Source organism: Hevea brasiliensis, chromosome 4, assembly GCF_030052815.1.
Source record: "Hevea brasiliensis isolate MT/VB/25A 57/8 chromosome 4, ASM3005281v1, whole genome shotgun sequence".
Taxonomy (NCBI): domain Eukaryota; kingdom Viridiplantae; phylum Streptophyta; class Magnoliopsida; order Malpighiales; family Euphorbiaceae; genus Hevea; species Hevea brasiliensis.
Window position 1 is genome coordinate 3,790,353 of NC_079496.1, and position 17,314 is coordinate 3,807,666.

The 17,314-nt window shown below is 32.7% G+C and overlaps 2 protein-coding genes across 4 annotated transcripts; one reads left to right on the plus strand and one right to left on the minus strand.

The window, feature by feature from the left end:
* Positions 1-4,520: 4,520 nt before the first annotated feature.
* On the minus strand, positions 4,521-6,237 carry LOC110632835 (probable membrane-associated kinase regulator 1). The gene has a single exon (XM_021781181.2). The coding sequence runs from the start codon at positions 5,726-5,728 to the stop codon at positions 4,697-4,699; it is 1,032 nt and encodes a 343-aa protein (XP_021636873.2). The 5' UTR covers positions 5,729-6,237; the 3' UTR covers positions 4,521-4,696.
* A 1,299-nt stretch (positions 6,238-7,536) lies between these two features.
* On the plus strand, positions 7,537-16,670 carry LOC110632833 (cyclin-T1-4). 3 transcript variants are annotated; one of them, XM_021781179.2, is made up of 7 exons: positions 7,539-7,757; positions 8,467-9,040; positions 9,227-9,308; positions 9,756-9,890; positions 10,077-10,252; positions 15,003-15,148; positions 16,376-16,670. In XM_021781179.2, exons 2-7 carry the CDS (start codon positions 8,472-8,474, stop codon positions 16,405-16,407), a joined length of 1,140 nt encoding a protein of 379 aa, XP_021636871.1. In that variant the 5' UTR covers positions 7,539-7,757; positions 8,467-8,471; the 3' UTR covers positions 16,408-16,670. The 3 variants fall into 3 exon arrangements, with proteins under 3 accessions (XP_058001064.1, XP_021636872.1, XP_021636871.1); XM_058145081.1 differs by lacking the exons at positions 15,003-15,148; positions 16,376-16,670 and adding an exon at positions 10,754-12,899 and having other exon boundaries at positions 7,537-7,757; XM_021781180.2 differs by lacking the exons at positions 15,003-15,148; positions 16,376-16,670 and adding an exon at positions 10,407-10,938 and having other exon boundaries at positions 7,538-7,757.
* The last annotated feature ends 644 nt before the right edge of the window (positions 16,671-17,314 follow it).

Consider the following 17,314-nt stretch of genomic DNA (forward strand, 5'->3'; position numbering starts at 1 on the left):
TCCAATTTTTGTCTGGAAAGTTTTAGCCCATTTTGATTTTTGGGCTAGATTTCTCGCAAACCGTGAACCCCATGAGAAAACTGAGAGTACCAGAGCGCTCCACTCGTCGAGAGCTTCGTGGAAATATAAATTTCAAAATTTTCTGATACCGTTTTTCGGTGGATCCTACGGAACTTCGCAGTGTTTTTCTGAGCATTAAATGTGTTTAGAAAATTCCGTAAAAATTTTATACTAACCCCCGTGTTGTGGGCTTCGTGTAGGTACCTTCAATTCACGAAAATTCGACAGTTGTCCGGGTCTGTGAATTTCCAGCCAGACAGACCGATTACCGAAAAAGTCTTGGAATTGGATCGGGATTTTAGCTATCCCATCATTGTCAGACACCCCGAGCTCGTTCCTGAGATCGGAATCGGCATAGGTAAACCCAAACCTTGCTTTTTCGTAATTTTCTAGTGCTTAAATGGGATTAAAAATCCATAAAATATTCGTGGTAGCTCAAAAAATTATGATTCTTTTTGCATTAGCCTAATAATATTGCTAAGGACCGCAGGGCAAAGTTTTAGAATTTTTAGAGTTTATTTGGATAGTTTTTGCAAAAAGGATCAATTATAAGGACTAAACTATAATTTTACATATTGTGATTGATGACTGTTTGGATGGGCCCAGGAGGGGCTGTGTGATGTGATTGAGATGTGGATGTATGGTTGGTGGATATAGAAGTGTGTTTTAAACCTATTTGCAGGTTGGGTAGGTCCTAGGTATAGGGGAGACTTTGTCGAATTTTCCGTACGACTTAGGACGTCTTTGGTCTTTTTCTTAGTTTGTATTGAGTCAAATTTATTAAATGATTGTAATAAAATTGTCACGTGAGTCGGGACAGCATTCTTCCTCCACTTAGCCGCCACAGTGACTGCTGTCAAGTCTGTAAGTAAAATATTAATTTTAATTGTAATTTCGATATTATTATATGTTCAAGCATGCCCATGCATCACTTATATGTATATATCTATGTAGTTAAACTCTAGGCATGTTTTATGTTACATTCACAACTATTAAAGTGCCATGGATGTTGTTGTGATAATTTGGAGCAGTGTGCGTACGTTGGCGTGTGTATGATATAGTGTTGGCTATGGATAGGATGGGTAGACACGGCTTGAGATCTTCGCTGGGACTCGGTCCTTCGGAGTAGACACGGCTTGAGTTCTTCGCTAGGACCCCGATTTGGTTTATTAAGTGGAAGTCCGAGTTGAGTTCTTTGCTGGCACAGATTGGAATAAGAGATCTGTATAGGGAATCAGCTCCCATATATGTATTGTTTGATATTATCGAGTGTGTGAGTGCTCCAAATTACCTTTTTGCTGTTATGATGTGAAAATATTGCTGATGTTGCATTTCACTCTACAGGGTGCATTAGCTTTAGATAGTTATAGAGATTATGGTTAAAATTGATATTTTACTCTCTGAGTCGAACGCTCACTCCTGTTCATTATTTTTCAGGCTATAGGAAGATTTTTGTTGTGGTTAACCTGCTTTTCTCCTTCGCAGGTTGTTTATTAATGTTTGTGTAATTTTATTAACTCCTAGAATTTTCGCATGTGTTAGAAGTATTTATTTGATTTGGGTCTGTAATATAATTATCATGTTGGACCTGTAAACGTGTTATTATATGTATGTTTGATGTAATGGATGAGCGAGCTGAGCTCCCATTTATTTTTATGACATTGATTATGTAGAGGGTGAGTTGAGCTCCCCAATTGATTATATATTGTGTTTACAGGTCGGGTGAGTAAAAAACTTTCCGTTGAAAGGTCTACTTTATGGCCGGACTCTGTCCAGTTGAATTCTTGAAATTTGGGCCCAATGGGTCTTAGAGTTGGGTTGAGGAATAGTTAGGCTTACTACGGGCCTCGGGGGTGCCAGTCCGGCCCAGGTCCTAGTGCCAGTCCGGCCCATAGGTTGGGTCGTGACAAAAATAGCTGCTAAAAATAAATTAAATAATTTTAAATTTTTCATAAATATAATTTTTTTTTATATAATTTTCACTCTTTCCATGTAATAATTTTTTTTCTAATATTATTTTTTAATTAGCAATATCTCACTTTTCTATATAAAAACAAAAGAACTCTTTAATAAATTCACTTTCTCAAATAATATTTTTTAATTAAATGGAGACTTCTTTGGACATAAATTTTTTGTTTATATAAGTTTTAGTTATGTTATATATGAAAATATAAAAAAGGTAAATTAATAAAAACTAAATACAATAGTAAAAATTAGTGATATATTATAAGACAATATTTCATAAATTTCTATTCAATATGAAATTATTTCAACCATTTATGATATAGTGGAATTTATCAAAGTATAAAATATAATATTGGTTAAATGTATTTTACATAAGAAAAAAAGAAAACATTTTGAAATTTTTAATACTTGTTGAAAATTTGAGTCATAAAATATATAAGTAATGATATTTTTATGATTCACATAATACATACTATAGCAAATGATTTTATATCTTATATTTATTTTTTTTTATTAATGAGATTTATTGCAATAGAGATATGTAGAGATTTGAAGAAAGAAACAGAAGAAGGAGAGAAATGATGAGAGAGAAAAGAGGGTGAGAGAAACAGGTATAACAAAAAAGGGAAATTGATATATAGGTTATTTTTATTTTTCTTTTTAAAGTAATATCCGAAGGCATGGTAATATTATAAAAGGTTATTATTGTCCATAAATAAATAGCTAGAGGTTTTTTTTTTTACACATTAAAATTCATGAACAACGTTGTTATAAGAACTAAAATTAACAAGTACTGAGTAAACTTTACTTGAGAAATTGTAAATTTATTGAATTCTCAAATGCAAGTGAAATAGCATAATTCTATATATTTAATATTTATACGTACATCATATTAATAAATAATGTGTGTAAAACTTAAATTTTATTTTTTTTTCATTTTAATTGTCAATTTATCATGGTATTAGTAGTATGTAAAACTTAAATCTTATACTAATAATAATTGGGAAAGAATTAACAATAATAAGAAAAAAACAATATAATAAAATTTTGCATAATTATATTTTACTTTAATATTTTTTTACAATTTTAGGGAACCAAAATATTAGATGTAATGTTTAATAGTTTAATACTAAAGCAAAAAATAACTAATTTTTTTTTTCTTTTAAAGGGGATGATCTATATATACCATTACTAATTGTACATGTAGATAAATTATTATTAAATAAATTAACGTCCATAAAAATTTTAAGTTATTATTCATATGATATATAATTATTAAAGATAATGAAATTATCATATCTCAATAAATTTTATCTTACAATTTTATAGTTCTTGAAAATGTAAAAGAATTTTCTAAAAATAATAAATTAATAGGTATGGAAAAACTTTTTAAGTATTTATATATTATATTACAATATTAAATTTTAATATTAGTTATTATAAAATTTTAGTAATTTTATTTAAGTAAATAAATTAAATATTTAATTTATATATAAATAAAACAATTAAAAATTATAAATTATTTGATGCATATGCATTTTATGTATTTTAAAAACTAATATATGTAAATTTATAAATGAAGAGGTGAACTTTTAAATAGACTAAAATAGGCTTAAAATTTTATAATAAATATTAATTAATATAAACTAAATATTAAAAATATAATTCTAATAAAATTATGTTTTATTTATATATTCAAGAACTTTTTATAGGTCTTAAAATTTTCTTGCCAACTAAATATTGTAAATCTATTAAAATAACTTTACAAATTTATATTATTTATAAAAGATAGTAATTCATATAAATTACATGTTAAAAAAATCAAATTCTAATGAAATGCTAAAAAATAGTAGGAATAGTATTTTCTTCATAATTTTTATTTTTTAATAATTTTATTTTCCTAATATCTAAGTATAACTTTCTGCACCTAAATCAAAATTAAATTTATTAAAATATTTGATATATGAATAATTACAATTGTGAACAAACTAAAATATTCTCATAATTTTATATTATTTATAACAAATATTAATTAATATAAAGTAAATATTAAAATATAATTCTATTAAAATTGTGTTTTATGTATATTCAAAATCTTTTATAAGTCTTAAAATTTTCTTACCAGCTAAATAATGTAAACCTATTAAAATAACTTTATAAATTTATATTATTTATGAAAGATATTAATTAATAAAAAATAGAATTCTAATGAAATTATAAAAAAAAGTAGGAATAGTCTTTTTATCGTATATCAGAGATTCCGTAGAGTGATCAGCCTGAACCCTTCATTTACTCTTACGCACATGGACAAACAAATAATTTTTCTTCCTTAAACGACAAAATCATATACAATTTCTCCCTTCTCAGACCTCAGATCGAAGAATAAGAGAATACTATATTAAAATTAATTAATCTAAAATGACAGTAGCTTATTACAAACTTGATTGAATGGGACTTGGATTAAAAAGAGAGTAACAGAATCACAAGCTCAAAAATATTGGAAACGAAGTTATTAATTAAACAGTGCCTAGTTTTATCGAAGTTGTAAAAACACAATTGATTAATTAATGTACTCCACATGCAAGTCACTTGAAGTAGAAGAGATTAAAGTGAAATTAGCTTAATTCTTCAGTTAAATATCTCAAACATTAATTAACAATGAATTAATTAATTAGATTTCATTACTCATCATAGTCTTGCTTTGCATCATGGAGTTCTTGCAATGAGCGATTGCACCTTGAATAGCACTCTGCAACTCCTCCATGGATGATTTATCTGCATAGTGCATACCACCAGCGATCCTATTACTTGTGGCTGAACCCATGAATCCTTTTCTACAAAGGACGCCAGAGTGGCTGGGAGATGACCTCATGGACGATGGGCAGCTTGAAACGTAGCTTCTCCTTCTTGGGTACCTCAGGTTTCCCGAGAAAGAGTGGGAAAATTCTCGGTTGCTTTCTTTGCTTGGATTCTTGACAGAGTAGTCATCAGATCTCTCCGATTTGATGGAAAATGAGACGCTGCTAATTGGTGCTGTTCTCATTGGATTTACACCTCCCATTTTTTGCTGTTGTTTCTGGGAAAGTTTCTCGTACAATGGCTTCACTTTCTTCAAGTACTTCCTTATCACCTCCTTTGCTGTAGCGCTCATTCTTTTCACTGAAGAACTAGATAAAGCATCGTTTTCGCGGTTATTGGGCTCCTTCTTGAACACAGAAGAGAATCTCGATAGAGAGAAGTACTTATTGCTCTTCTTGATCTGGGAATTCAAGTGAACATGGGTTTGAAAATGAGGAGGGTAGGCGTTGTTAAGCCGCTTGAACTCATCGTCTTCGGTGACAGAACTGGGTCTTGAAGAGTCACACTCTCCAAGCAAGACAAGATCGCTACTGAAGGAGCAGGTGGAGTCGTTGGAGCTGCCGGTAGAGTTGCGAGAGGCGGTGGTGGTGGTGTCAGAAGAGGAAGATGTGCTTGAAGAGGCTAAGAGGAGTGTACGAACCATGGAAATGCGGGGGTAGAGATGGAGAGGCAAGAGCTGACCCTTGTAGAAAAGCTCGTCTGCTGGGCATAGAGCTGTGGAAGATTTGCGTGGAGACAGAGAGGTGCTGAACTCAAAATCTGAGGAAGAAGAAGAGAAAGAGTGAGAAGGTGATGAGGGTAGAGTTTGGGATGATCTCGAATCTTTGTCTCTTCTCTTTCCCATCTTTGGTTGCTACATTATCTGCATAATACGATCAGCAGAGAGAGAGAGAGAGAGAGAGAGAGAGAGAAAGAGAGAGAGAGATGGTGTTGAGTTTTGAGAAGTAAAACTGAGCGAGAGGAAAGGTGGATGCTTCTTGTAATAATTTGAAGATAAAGAAGATGGAGGCTTTGTTTAACCTCACTCTCTGCGGTGGAGAGTGGAAAACAAGCGCCACCATCACCCACCAGGCCGCCAGTAATTGTGGTCCATAACTCCATTTTTTTTTTCGTGCTGTCCGTTATGTAGCTGGTTTTGTATGGAATTTCCTGGATCTGGGTAACGGTGGGAGCCTGAGAGGGCTCACATGGGAGCTTCCATCCCTCTCTCTCGTGTTTGTGTGATTTCATGCAGTGGAAACGTCACGTGCCCTATACGTGAAAGGTGGGGATGGATCATGGGTGGGAACTGAGAAGTGCTGTAAGATTTTATTTTACTCTCTGGAGCAGAATCCTCTCCGAGTTGAATTCTGTAATTAGTACGATGAGTGATCATCATCATCTGTACCTGCTGACTCATATCACAGTTGCATAGTCCACCTCCATTACAATTTATTTTTACTAGTTTCAATCAGTTTGACCTGCTCTATCGCTGTTTATTTAGGCTCTAAAGCCTCTGGATTTGTGGTGATTATTACTGATTAATTATACTAATAATTTTTTTTTATTATATTGGCTTTTGGGGGAATAAAAGCTATTTTGGGCTTCAGTAGCCTGAGTCCCAGGACTTGCTCAACATGAGTCCTAGCTAAATATGGGATTAATAGGGATTGAAATCACTTCTTTCCCAGAACAATTCCGATCCAAATCAAGCCTTGAACCATTAATCGATTCGTATTTCAAGTTTGACGCAATCAATTTTGATTTGATTTAAAACTCAACTCAAATCATTATTAGACCTAATCCTACACGTTGTGGTCTGTGGAAATTCACATACAATCCATGTAAAACCAAAATCCTATGTACAATCCATCAAAAAGGGGGGAGGGGGAGGGGGAGAAGGCCCCCTGCCCTCAAGGGGCAAAAGAGACCATAATCCAGAAAAAAAAAAAAAAGAGGGATAAAGAGAATTTTCTCTCTGTAAAATTTAGAGAGAAACTATTAAATTACAAAGTATTAAAATATATCAAAATAAATCAGTGTATACTTCTACGTCATACACAAACAATATCAAGCTTTTCTATATTTAAAAAAAAAAAAAATACAAACACGCTAAAAAAGACAGGGATAGGAATTTCTTTGAAGCTTCATGAGATGCAATAACTTTAAACTTAAGAGATCTTCAACATTAGGTATATGCAGGGGTAGAACAAACCCCATCTTTAAACTCCAATGGAAAATGTCTCCACTCTCCGACATATGCTGAGTCAAGCATTTTTTTTTTTTTTTTTTTCAATAAACTTTGGTCCTCATCAGAGGCGTTTAAAACATGATATTGTTTTTCCCATTAAAAATATATAAGAAAAATAATTGATTCGAATGTCACACTGGCCCATTAAAATAATTACTGGGCCCAACTAGACTCTAGGCCATTGCCACGTCATGGACCGCGTGCCTGGACTTAGTCCAAAACCTAATTCACGTGATACGCACAGCCGCGCACGTTAGAAAAGGTGGTGGTCGGACTTGGGGGTTGGAACTTAAAACCAAACCCATCTACGTTTAAAAAAAAGTAAAAAAAAAACTAACAACAACCCAACCGAACCTACGGAACTGAAGAAAAGAAACCACCGAATTTTTGGATAAATAAAAAAAAAAAGAAAAGATCAAATATTTATCTTCTTTCGCGCACGTCTCTCTCTCTCTCTCTCTCTCTCTCTCTCTCTCTAGCACTCTTCTTTTCTTTGACCTCCCTTTACGCTTTCTCTTCTTTTAAACCCCAATCTCATATCAGCTTCTCGATCGGTTCTAAGGCAAAAAGGGTGAAATTCTCATCCTGAAATTTGGTATTTACCTCAATCACGGAGCTTAGATCTAAATTTCCAACCATTCAGGTATTTTTTTTTATTTTTTATTTGATACTTCGATCATTTATAGGGTTTTTTATTCTCCAATCGGGGTTTTTTTTTTTTTTGTTTCAATTGTAAGTGCATGCTTTGTTTTGTCGAATTTCTTCGGAAAATTTGCTGTTTGTACCGAAATTCAAATAGTCTGTTTGTTTGTATATTTTGTTTGGTTGTTGAAGGATTTTACTTTGGCCTTTTTAGGATCCGGGCTAACTGGATTTTTCTATTGCTTATGTTTAAATTTCGTTTAAATTTGGTAATATCGACGAATTAAGCTGGTTAGCTGGATCTTTTTGTTTGTGTGGCAGTTATTGATAATTAGAGCGTGGATATTAATTGTAGGCTTGGATCGTCAAGACAGAGTCCAGCTTTGTCTGAACTTTTAGTCAGCCAAACTTGAAATTTTGTGCTTTTTGTTTATTTGATTTTTAATTTGTCCCATTTGTTGCTTGCTTATAGGTCAATTCGACATTAGGGTTCTTAATTAATAGAAATAATTATCCCACTTGTGTAATGATGAAATTGTGAAGTTTTTAAAAGAAACAGAGATATCAGGTGTAAGATTTGGGAATCTGAAAAACAGCTTTTTATCTCAAATCATTATTTATATTACTTTCATCTTTGGTGGACAAGTCTGATTTTTTTTTTTCTTAATAATCTCATTTGACATTTCTTCGTTTTTTGGGTAATTTTTCAGCAACAATGTCCTTTGCTCGGAATTACCATTCACAAGGTAATTACCATTCGCAAGGTGGCACTCTCCACGATGATCGTTGGTCCTCTTTCAATAGAAACAACTACAGTAACAGGAACAGGAGTATGAACACAAATAGGAATGACAATTACAACCATAACTGGAATTATAACCATTTCCATGAATTCCCAGGAAAATTCAGGGACCACATAAACAACAGTAACAATTATGTTAACATTTCTAGTGGTGCCCCATCCTTCAAAAGGAGAAAATTTAGTGCTGGCACCTGGGGAGACACTGGGAGACACTTTGTGCAGCAGATCACTTATGAAACCACTGTTCCTTCAACCTACAACAATTCTGTCCCTTCTACAAGATCAAATGCTGAGACCTCTACGTCTACCAGCTGCAAACGTGACCGCACAAAATTGGAAGATGATGAACCTGCATTTATGTCCAGGGATGAGATTGAGAGACACTCCCCATCGAGAAAAGATGGTATTGATGCACTACGGGAAACACATTTGCGGTATTCTTACTGTGCATTCCTTCAGAATCTTGGACTGCGGCTTGATTTGTAAGTGCTTAATCTTGAATGTTTTTGTTGATTCTGATGTTTTCATATTTTTACTGTGCAAACAAATTCATTTAGATGTTTTTTGCATGGGTTCTAAGAAAACCAGCAGTTTATTTCCCTTTTTAGATTATCAATTTTTGCTTCCTACAAATTTATTTAATTAACAAATTGTGTTGGTTCTTCTAGGCCACAAACCACTGTTGGTACTGCCATGGTTTTGTGCCATCGTTTTTTTGTGCGAAGATCACATGCTTGCCATGACAGATTTGTGAGTTTTCTAGTTCCCTTCTGCTTAAAATTTGGGTTACATTGTTAGAAGCTATTTGAAGGATACTTCATAAGCACTCAGCATAAGGTCTTTTTGCAGCGTTTTCCCAAGTGATAATTTCTGGAAATAAATATTGATGTTAGCTTTTTAGAACTTCTATATAAAAAAGGGTCAAATCATCATTATTATCACTATAGTTATTTTTATTTTGAAGTCCTTCTGTACTTATTATTAATCTATCAATTCATTTCAGGAATTTTTATTTTCATTTCATTTTCTATTTCTTGCATCTAATTTTCTGGTTGGTCTTTGATAACCTATTTGATATTGTTGAAGGTGTTTTATATTATGGTACAAACGTTTATTGAAGATGTGTGCTGTGACTTGAGGTCCATATTCCTGATTATCACAGTTATGGTCATCACAAATGGTTTGCCTTTGTTGCAGTTAATTGCTACTGCTGCTATTTTTCTTGCTTCAAAGTCTGAGGAGACACCACGCCCTTTGAACAATGTACTGAGAGCTTCTTGTGAAATTTTTCACAAGCAAGATATGACTTTTTTGTCATACATTCTCCCTGTTGTGAGTATCTTAGAGGACTATTTATTTCTTACGTTTCTTATAATCCCTCCGCCCCGCCAAAAAAAAAAAAAAAAAAAAGATCTTACAGGAGCAATTCAGACCCTTTTAGATTTTTCATGTGTCTTAATGCTTCATATTTGAAAATATAAAATAGCATGCTGACATGAAATGAATTTTTTTCTACAGGATTGGTTTGAACACTACCGGGAGCGAGTGATTGAAGCTGAGCAAATGATACTGACAACTCTAAATTTTGAACTTAATGTGCAGCATCCATATGCTCCACTGACATCTGTCCTTAACAAATTAGGGTTTTCACAAACAGTTTTGGTGAACCTGGCCTTAAACTTGGTCAGTGAAGGGTGAGTTTATCACTTCCATTGTTATGTACTGTATTGAATATTAGATTTTTAAAGGTGCTGTACATTTGTCATCAGTTAGTGTTAGTGACAAAATGAATGAGCTCTCATGGACCTAACTAATATGCTATGATTCTGATCTTGCTTCTTTCTTCAGGAAGCTATTTGGTTTGGCTCTGCTTTAGATATATTTACGTGTGGATTTCTAGAGAGTAATTTGGGTAAAGTCGCTGTTTGGTTTAGGAAGTGGAGTTGTGGCTCTAGTGATTTGTCTATGTAGATTTAGCTGGTGAGTGTTTGAATCTCAACCAATGAGAACTTTGTTGAGGTTTTGTGTTACTTGGGTGATTGGGCCAAGGAAGAGGAACTACTGGGTTTCTTCTTGTTCTCTTTTGGTTCAAATTGCTTATACTTGTGCCAGTAATTTTCTTCTTTTGAGCAACTGCTCTGCCTAGTAATTCTGGTATGGAATATTGATTCTTTTGGCATGGCATATAATTGCAGGGTCTACACAAGATTAGCGTGCTTATTAGCTGGCGGATTGATATGCTGTGCATGGAAAGTTTTTTTTTTAACCTCTGAAGTTGAACTGCCGATATGTTGTGGATCACATAACCATGATTATATACCCCATCAACCCGGTTATCTGCTATAAAGATAGCCTCAGAAATTCCATAACCATTTTGCTATTTAACTTCTTCCATTTTCCATTTTTTTATTTGGACAATTTTCTGGGCCCTTCATACAAACTTCTAGTTTGTGAAGCCTGGTTGCTTTTCCAGCTGTTGTCCCTTCACACAATTGGGAGGAATTCTATTGATTGGGCTTGGGTCAAAGACCAAGTATGGTCATGTCCTCCCTGCATTAAATGATTTTTTTATACACGCTTGCTCTAAAGATTTATGCTAGTTGTCTTCCATCTAACATGTGTCTATAGTTGCATCTTTTATTATAAAACCATTTTGGATTTTTTTGCCTGATCCTTTTTTTTACATTTCTCAAGCTTTTGTAAAATTATGGCCTTTTTTTAGTTCAATTTCATAGACGAAAAATATTTTTTCTGAAAGGGACAGTTCAAACATTTGCCAACAAGTATTTCCATTTGATAAAGGAGTGTCAACTGGTTGTGCAGTTGCATAGTATGATCTATTTTTGAGTTCAATTGTATGTTCTGAAATGGTACTTGTGTAACTGTTTGGCATGAACCTGTCATTTTTTATGGTATATTTCAAAAATTTGTCAATCTTATCAGTGTAAACCATGTATAGATTGGGGATACAACGTACAATTCCACCTATTTATGTACTGGCCTCATCATGAAGGTTTATATTAGATGCTCACAGCATATATTATCCAGTACTTGTGGGTACCTAGACTTGAACCTTTTATTGACCATGGTGAAGACCTTCACATTGGGAGACAACTATATTATAGCATACTCAATCACTTAAATGGACTTCCTAATACTGCTGGGAGCATGGACAGAGATGGCCTATATTTGACTTAATCTTTTTTTAGCCTTAATTAATATATACACATAAAAATTATATTATGCTATATGCATGAAATATGTTCTCATTATCTCTTATCATTCTGTTTCTGGACTTCTCTTCTTGCTGTCACATCTTTCTATCGTCAATAGTAATCTAGTATGTTAGTTCTTTATTAAAGATGATGCTTATTATCTTTCTGTTCAGTTTTTATTAGAAGAGGATACTTGTTATCTTTTTTCTTTTTTTTTATAAAAAAAGGGAATACCTAGTATACTTTTCTGTTTAATGTTTTTCATCTTTGTCAAGTACTTGCATAAAACAGTGTTTTTATTAATCCAAAATGAAGAAATTATTTGGATGAAGAAGAAGGCATACTCCATTGAGAGCATAGGTTTTAAAGGTGTGCTTGAGGCACAATGTGCGCATGGTGCAGTCCTAGTGCCTCTACCAGGCTAAGGCAGGCGCCTTCAACCGGTGTTCACTCTTTCCTAGGCACAATGCATAGGAAAGGCTTAATTTGCAAGTTTTTGGTTGGGACACTAAAAGGGGAAAAAAAGAACAAAAAATATCGGTCACAACCTACAGTAATAAACTCATTATCTTGTTGTGGAAGGTAAAAATCACCACAAAAATAATTTTTTTCCATTTCTTTTTTCTCCTAATAATTTGATTTCATTTCTTTGCTACCTTTACTTTGCGGTTATTTTAACATATTTACATGGTCATATGTTATCCGCAGACAAGGTGCAGTTTTATCCTTCCCACACGTCTCCCTCATTTGTTTATGTGATAAGTTTATGGGGTGTAACCATTTCAGAGAGTTTGTTTGTTGGTGTAGGATTTCAAATATTACACTGTGTCTGTGGACAACATAAAATATTAAACTTAGTATGTATGTGTCTCTCTTTCTATCTTTTGGTGCTTAATTGAAGTTAATAAATGAACTAATTTATTTAGGTATGGTGCTTTAAGGTGCCTAAAGGAAAGAAGATGGCTTGTCACTATTCTAGAAGTTGATTTACATTTTTGTTTTGTATATGTAAATGTATTTTGTGTAGCTTATTAAATTCCTTAAATGCTTTTGACCAATCTGAGAGCTAAAAGGTGGGGAAGAGAAAGGGTGAGGAAATGTTCTACTTCTCAAACCTCTTTTTTGGGAGAAGAGGCTGCAAAATAGAAAAGAAAGAAAATAGCACTACTTGATTAATCCTCACAGATAACAAGACTAATAGGCGGCCTTTCTTTTGTGTTTCAATAGCACTACCAAGCTAGTTTTATCATGGTGGTGTCAGTTTGGTGTCTGTACCTACTGCTTTGTTAAGCTTAGTATGCCTGTTGCTGTTTGTTCTTGCATTCTGATTCATCTAAGCAATTATTTAACTGAGATAAAAACTAAGTATAATGCCGAATGTGATTTTCTTTGGCCTGTTTTGATTAATGTCTAATTATCTCCATGCAGATTATAAATTGGACAAGTACATGTTATGGTTAATATTAATTGAAATAAATGTAATTTAACCTGGCTAAAAATATAATCTTATTATTAACTTCTTTTTGTTTCATTTGTTCACCATGTGGACTTCCAAAGGTTGTCAAGCTTGACTCATGTATTACTAAAAAATATATTCTCTTGAGAAGTGATTTCTGGCGTTCTGGCTGCTTGTAATAAAATGCCTCCGCAGTCCAGCTAAAAATTTTACATCACAATGCAGACACACTTACACAAATGCTTCTGGAATTCAGGTGCAATTTTATTCAGTGAGAAAAGAGCCTCGAAGATTGGGTCAGGGTAGTCATGTGTAGGGCCTATCTTTTATGTTAATAAAAGAAAATTTGAAGTGTGGATTTTCCTTTATTTTTTTTAAAAAAATTTTTAAAGGAAAAAAGAAACAATCTTTCAGGGTTAAACCTGATCATCTTTTCTAAATACAACCAGCTTTGGCCCTGGAGGTGGGGTGGGGGAGGTGGTTTGTACACTTCCATGGAACATATGTGGAGATTGTGGGGAGCAAAGTTATTAAGACAATGTTACAACTGCCCTCTGCAGTGGGTGAGATGCCCTCCTGACATGCTTTCTTGCCTGTTGCCTCTTCCATCTGTGCGATTCTCAATTTTTTTTTTAAATGCTTATAAATTTTTTTAGATCGGTTGCAGCTTTTAGTAACAGAAAGTATGGTTTAATTTTGTTCTTGATCATTGAACTTTGAATTTTTTTTTTCCAATAAGGTCACCATTGCCAAATTTTTGTAGAGATTTTAGCCCCCTTTTTTGGTTCTTGCTAACTAAGAAATAGAATATTCTTAATTCTACAGCTACATTAGAAAAATTTTACTTTGGTATATAAAAAAAAAGGATTCTATGAAAACCTAACAACATTGACCTTATTGAAACAAAATTATAAAGTTACTTTGCTGATGCAAATTGAAGTTTAATGATTATGCTGAAATAATGATAAGTTCAATAATCATTGATGAAATTCAGCCTTTTCATATTTCAATCAAAGTTTTAGAACTCAGCATGTATTTGGAGCGTGGGTGTGTGTGTGTGTGTGTGTGTGTGTGTGTGTGTGTATTCTACCTGCAAAATGTGTATCAATTGTACCTCATCCTTTTATTCTTACGAGTATAAATGATGTAGCTTATCTGTGCCTGCTAGAGGATTTGGGATGATGGCATCCTATAATTTGGGGTTGCATGCGTACTTCATAAGCATTAGTGCATTTGTTTTGACGGGCCTTTCCAGATCAAGTTGTTGGGCAGAAGATGCAGATGATTGGTCTAAGAAGTTAAATTATTTGCAGTGTGCTCCTAGTTTCTGTTTGTTCTTACTAGAATTGTGTTATGTATCTGGAGTTAAAAATCCCCTGCAGCAGAAATGGGCCTGGGAGTAGATGTGTTTGTAGATGAGTATAACTTGTTTGCTATAGTTTTGGTACTCTATCGGCAATACTGCACAGATTCTTGCAAAATATTCTTCCTGGGTTGCTGCTTTTTTGGTTGGTAAGAGAAAATGACTTGACTTGCTTTCCTTTCTCACTTTGAATCTAATGCTCGGTTTGATTGTTGTATATTTATCTGTTGTATTCTCACTGCTGATGTGGTTTCTGTCATTATGGGAATATATGCTAAGTTGCACAAGATGTTGCCTATTCATATTAATGTGGCCAAGCTGGTTGGTTTTTACTGTTTATGCATCTATCATTTGCTGAACAATGGTGGTTTTGGCACATCACTTAAAAATTTTATTATTTTGTTTTGTAGGCTTAGGAGCTCACTGTGGCTTCAGTTTAAACCTCATCATATTGCTGCTGGTGCTGCTTACCTTGCTGCCAGGTTTTTAAATTTGGATCTGGCTTGTCACCAAAATATCTGGCAGGAGTTTCAAACAACACCAGCCATTATCCAAGGTACCTTCACATAGATTTTTATAATTCACAAACTGTATATGTTCAAAATATTGGTAATAAAAGGATTTTCCTAGTTTAGACTGAAGACCCAGTAGTTTACGAGCTTGTTTCTGGTAGCTGATTGCTGATAGCTAATAGCTGATTGTAGCTAATATTCATAAGTGTTTGGTAAAATTATATCTAACTATTATTGTTAGTATATAAAATGACTAATAAAGATATATATTATATTATTTATTTTATTATTGAAATGTACATATAATTATTAATTTATAATACAATTATCTAAAATAATTAAAAATATATATATATTTTTTTAAGTATATATAAGAATCAATATTATAATTATTATTTGTAATATTTTTGTGTTTATTTATTATTTATTATAATTTTAAATAATTCATTGATATAAAAACAAAGTTAATTTAAAAACACAAAAATTTTGTAATTAATAAATTTTAAAAGGATAATATAGTCTAAATAAAAAATAAAAGCAAATCAGTTATTAGCTGATGATAAATAACTATAAAAATAGAGCTGATACAAACTGCAACTAATAAATAGTCTATTAGTTATTATTGATAAAATCAATGAATTGCTGATCAGGACTTCTAAAGCTTTTATTTCTCCCTTTCGGAGAGGGTGTTTAGCTTAACTTGTAAAAATTTGCTTATAAGCTAAGTTGAGTTTATAATTATTTATAATATTAAGTAGTTATGAGTTTGGTTAAAGTGTTTATAAGTGATTAATAAACAGTTAATGTTTAGTAAAAAATAGTTTATAAGCACATTGATTATTAAAATGATTAAAAAGGATATTAAATGAGATTTGTGGTAAAATTTTAAAAATTAAATGAAGGCAACATGATAAAGTACTTGGTCAAACGTTTTTATAAGCATATTACTTATAAGCACAAAAATGATAAACTAGTTTATATTTTTTTAACTTATAGGCCTAAAAAATGTCATAAGCAAACAAATGAACTTATTTTTAGAGTCCTTAAGTTGGTTTGACCAACTTATAAGTTAAGATAAATACTCTTTAAGATTAACAAATTAACAAAGTGGCACTGTTGGGTAAAATGTTTGGGCTACTTGGCTTCTACAATTTGACTATACATTGTTGATTCAGCCTTATGCTAGATAAGATCATGAGAGAAATCATTATGTGTTTATTATGCTTGTATGTTGATTCTTATTGCTAATTATGTTTAACTGTTCGATGCAGATGTGGCACAGCAGTTGATGGAGCTCTTTTAATAAGACGATACTAGTTAGTAGGCTTGTGGGCTGATGATACAATTTAGGTCTTGTCGGTACATATTGAAATCAGGCTATACATGTTCTGATATTTTAGCGAACTGGGAAGATCATGATGGTGTTTTGCAATGTGAAAGTGCTTGCAAAAGAGATGTATTCTGGGGTCTGTCTCTAAATTGGCTGTTGAACATGTTAAATGGATATGACTCATGAGCGCTGTAAGAGTGTCATTCTAATGGAATGAGGCTGAATGTTTTAATTTTTGGGTGGTTTTAATTTTATTGTTATCGAGGGTGCTGTATATAGATGTGCCCAAAATTACCATTCTCCTGCGTGACTTGTGTTAAGGATGGGCTCCACTTTTTCACTATCCAAGAGGGTAGCAGTTAGACTACCGGAATTGGACCGGATCAATTCAGAATCATAATAGATCAATGTCAATTTGATTAAAATTATATTGGAATCCATCGGTCTAGTTTTAGTAATATTGAAGAAAATAACTGTTGTATATAATCAAATTAATATTGGATTAGAGTCAAGAGTTTGGAGGCTTTGCCAACTTTGAAGGTAAATTACATAAATAGTATTTTAATTTAAGAGCATGTAATAGCAAGGTATACAAAAGTTTTTGAGGTATTTAATTGACAGTTGTTAGGTTATTTTTATTAATGTGATATTTGTTTGATTAAAATTTACATTTTCTCTATATTAATTTTATGATACTTTAATAATCTATAATTTATTTACTCAAAATTATTATTTTATGAATATAATTTTTTAATCTAATAAATATCACATTAATATGAATAATCAATTGAAAGTCACGAAAAAAAAATTAGTATTTTGTGTTACAAATTAAAGTCTAAATATATTGTTGTATATGCTTCTACATGGAGACATTGTTTGT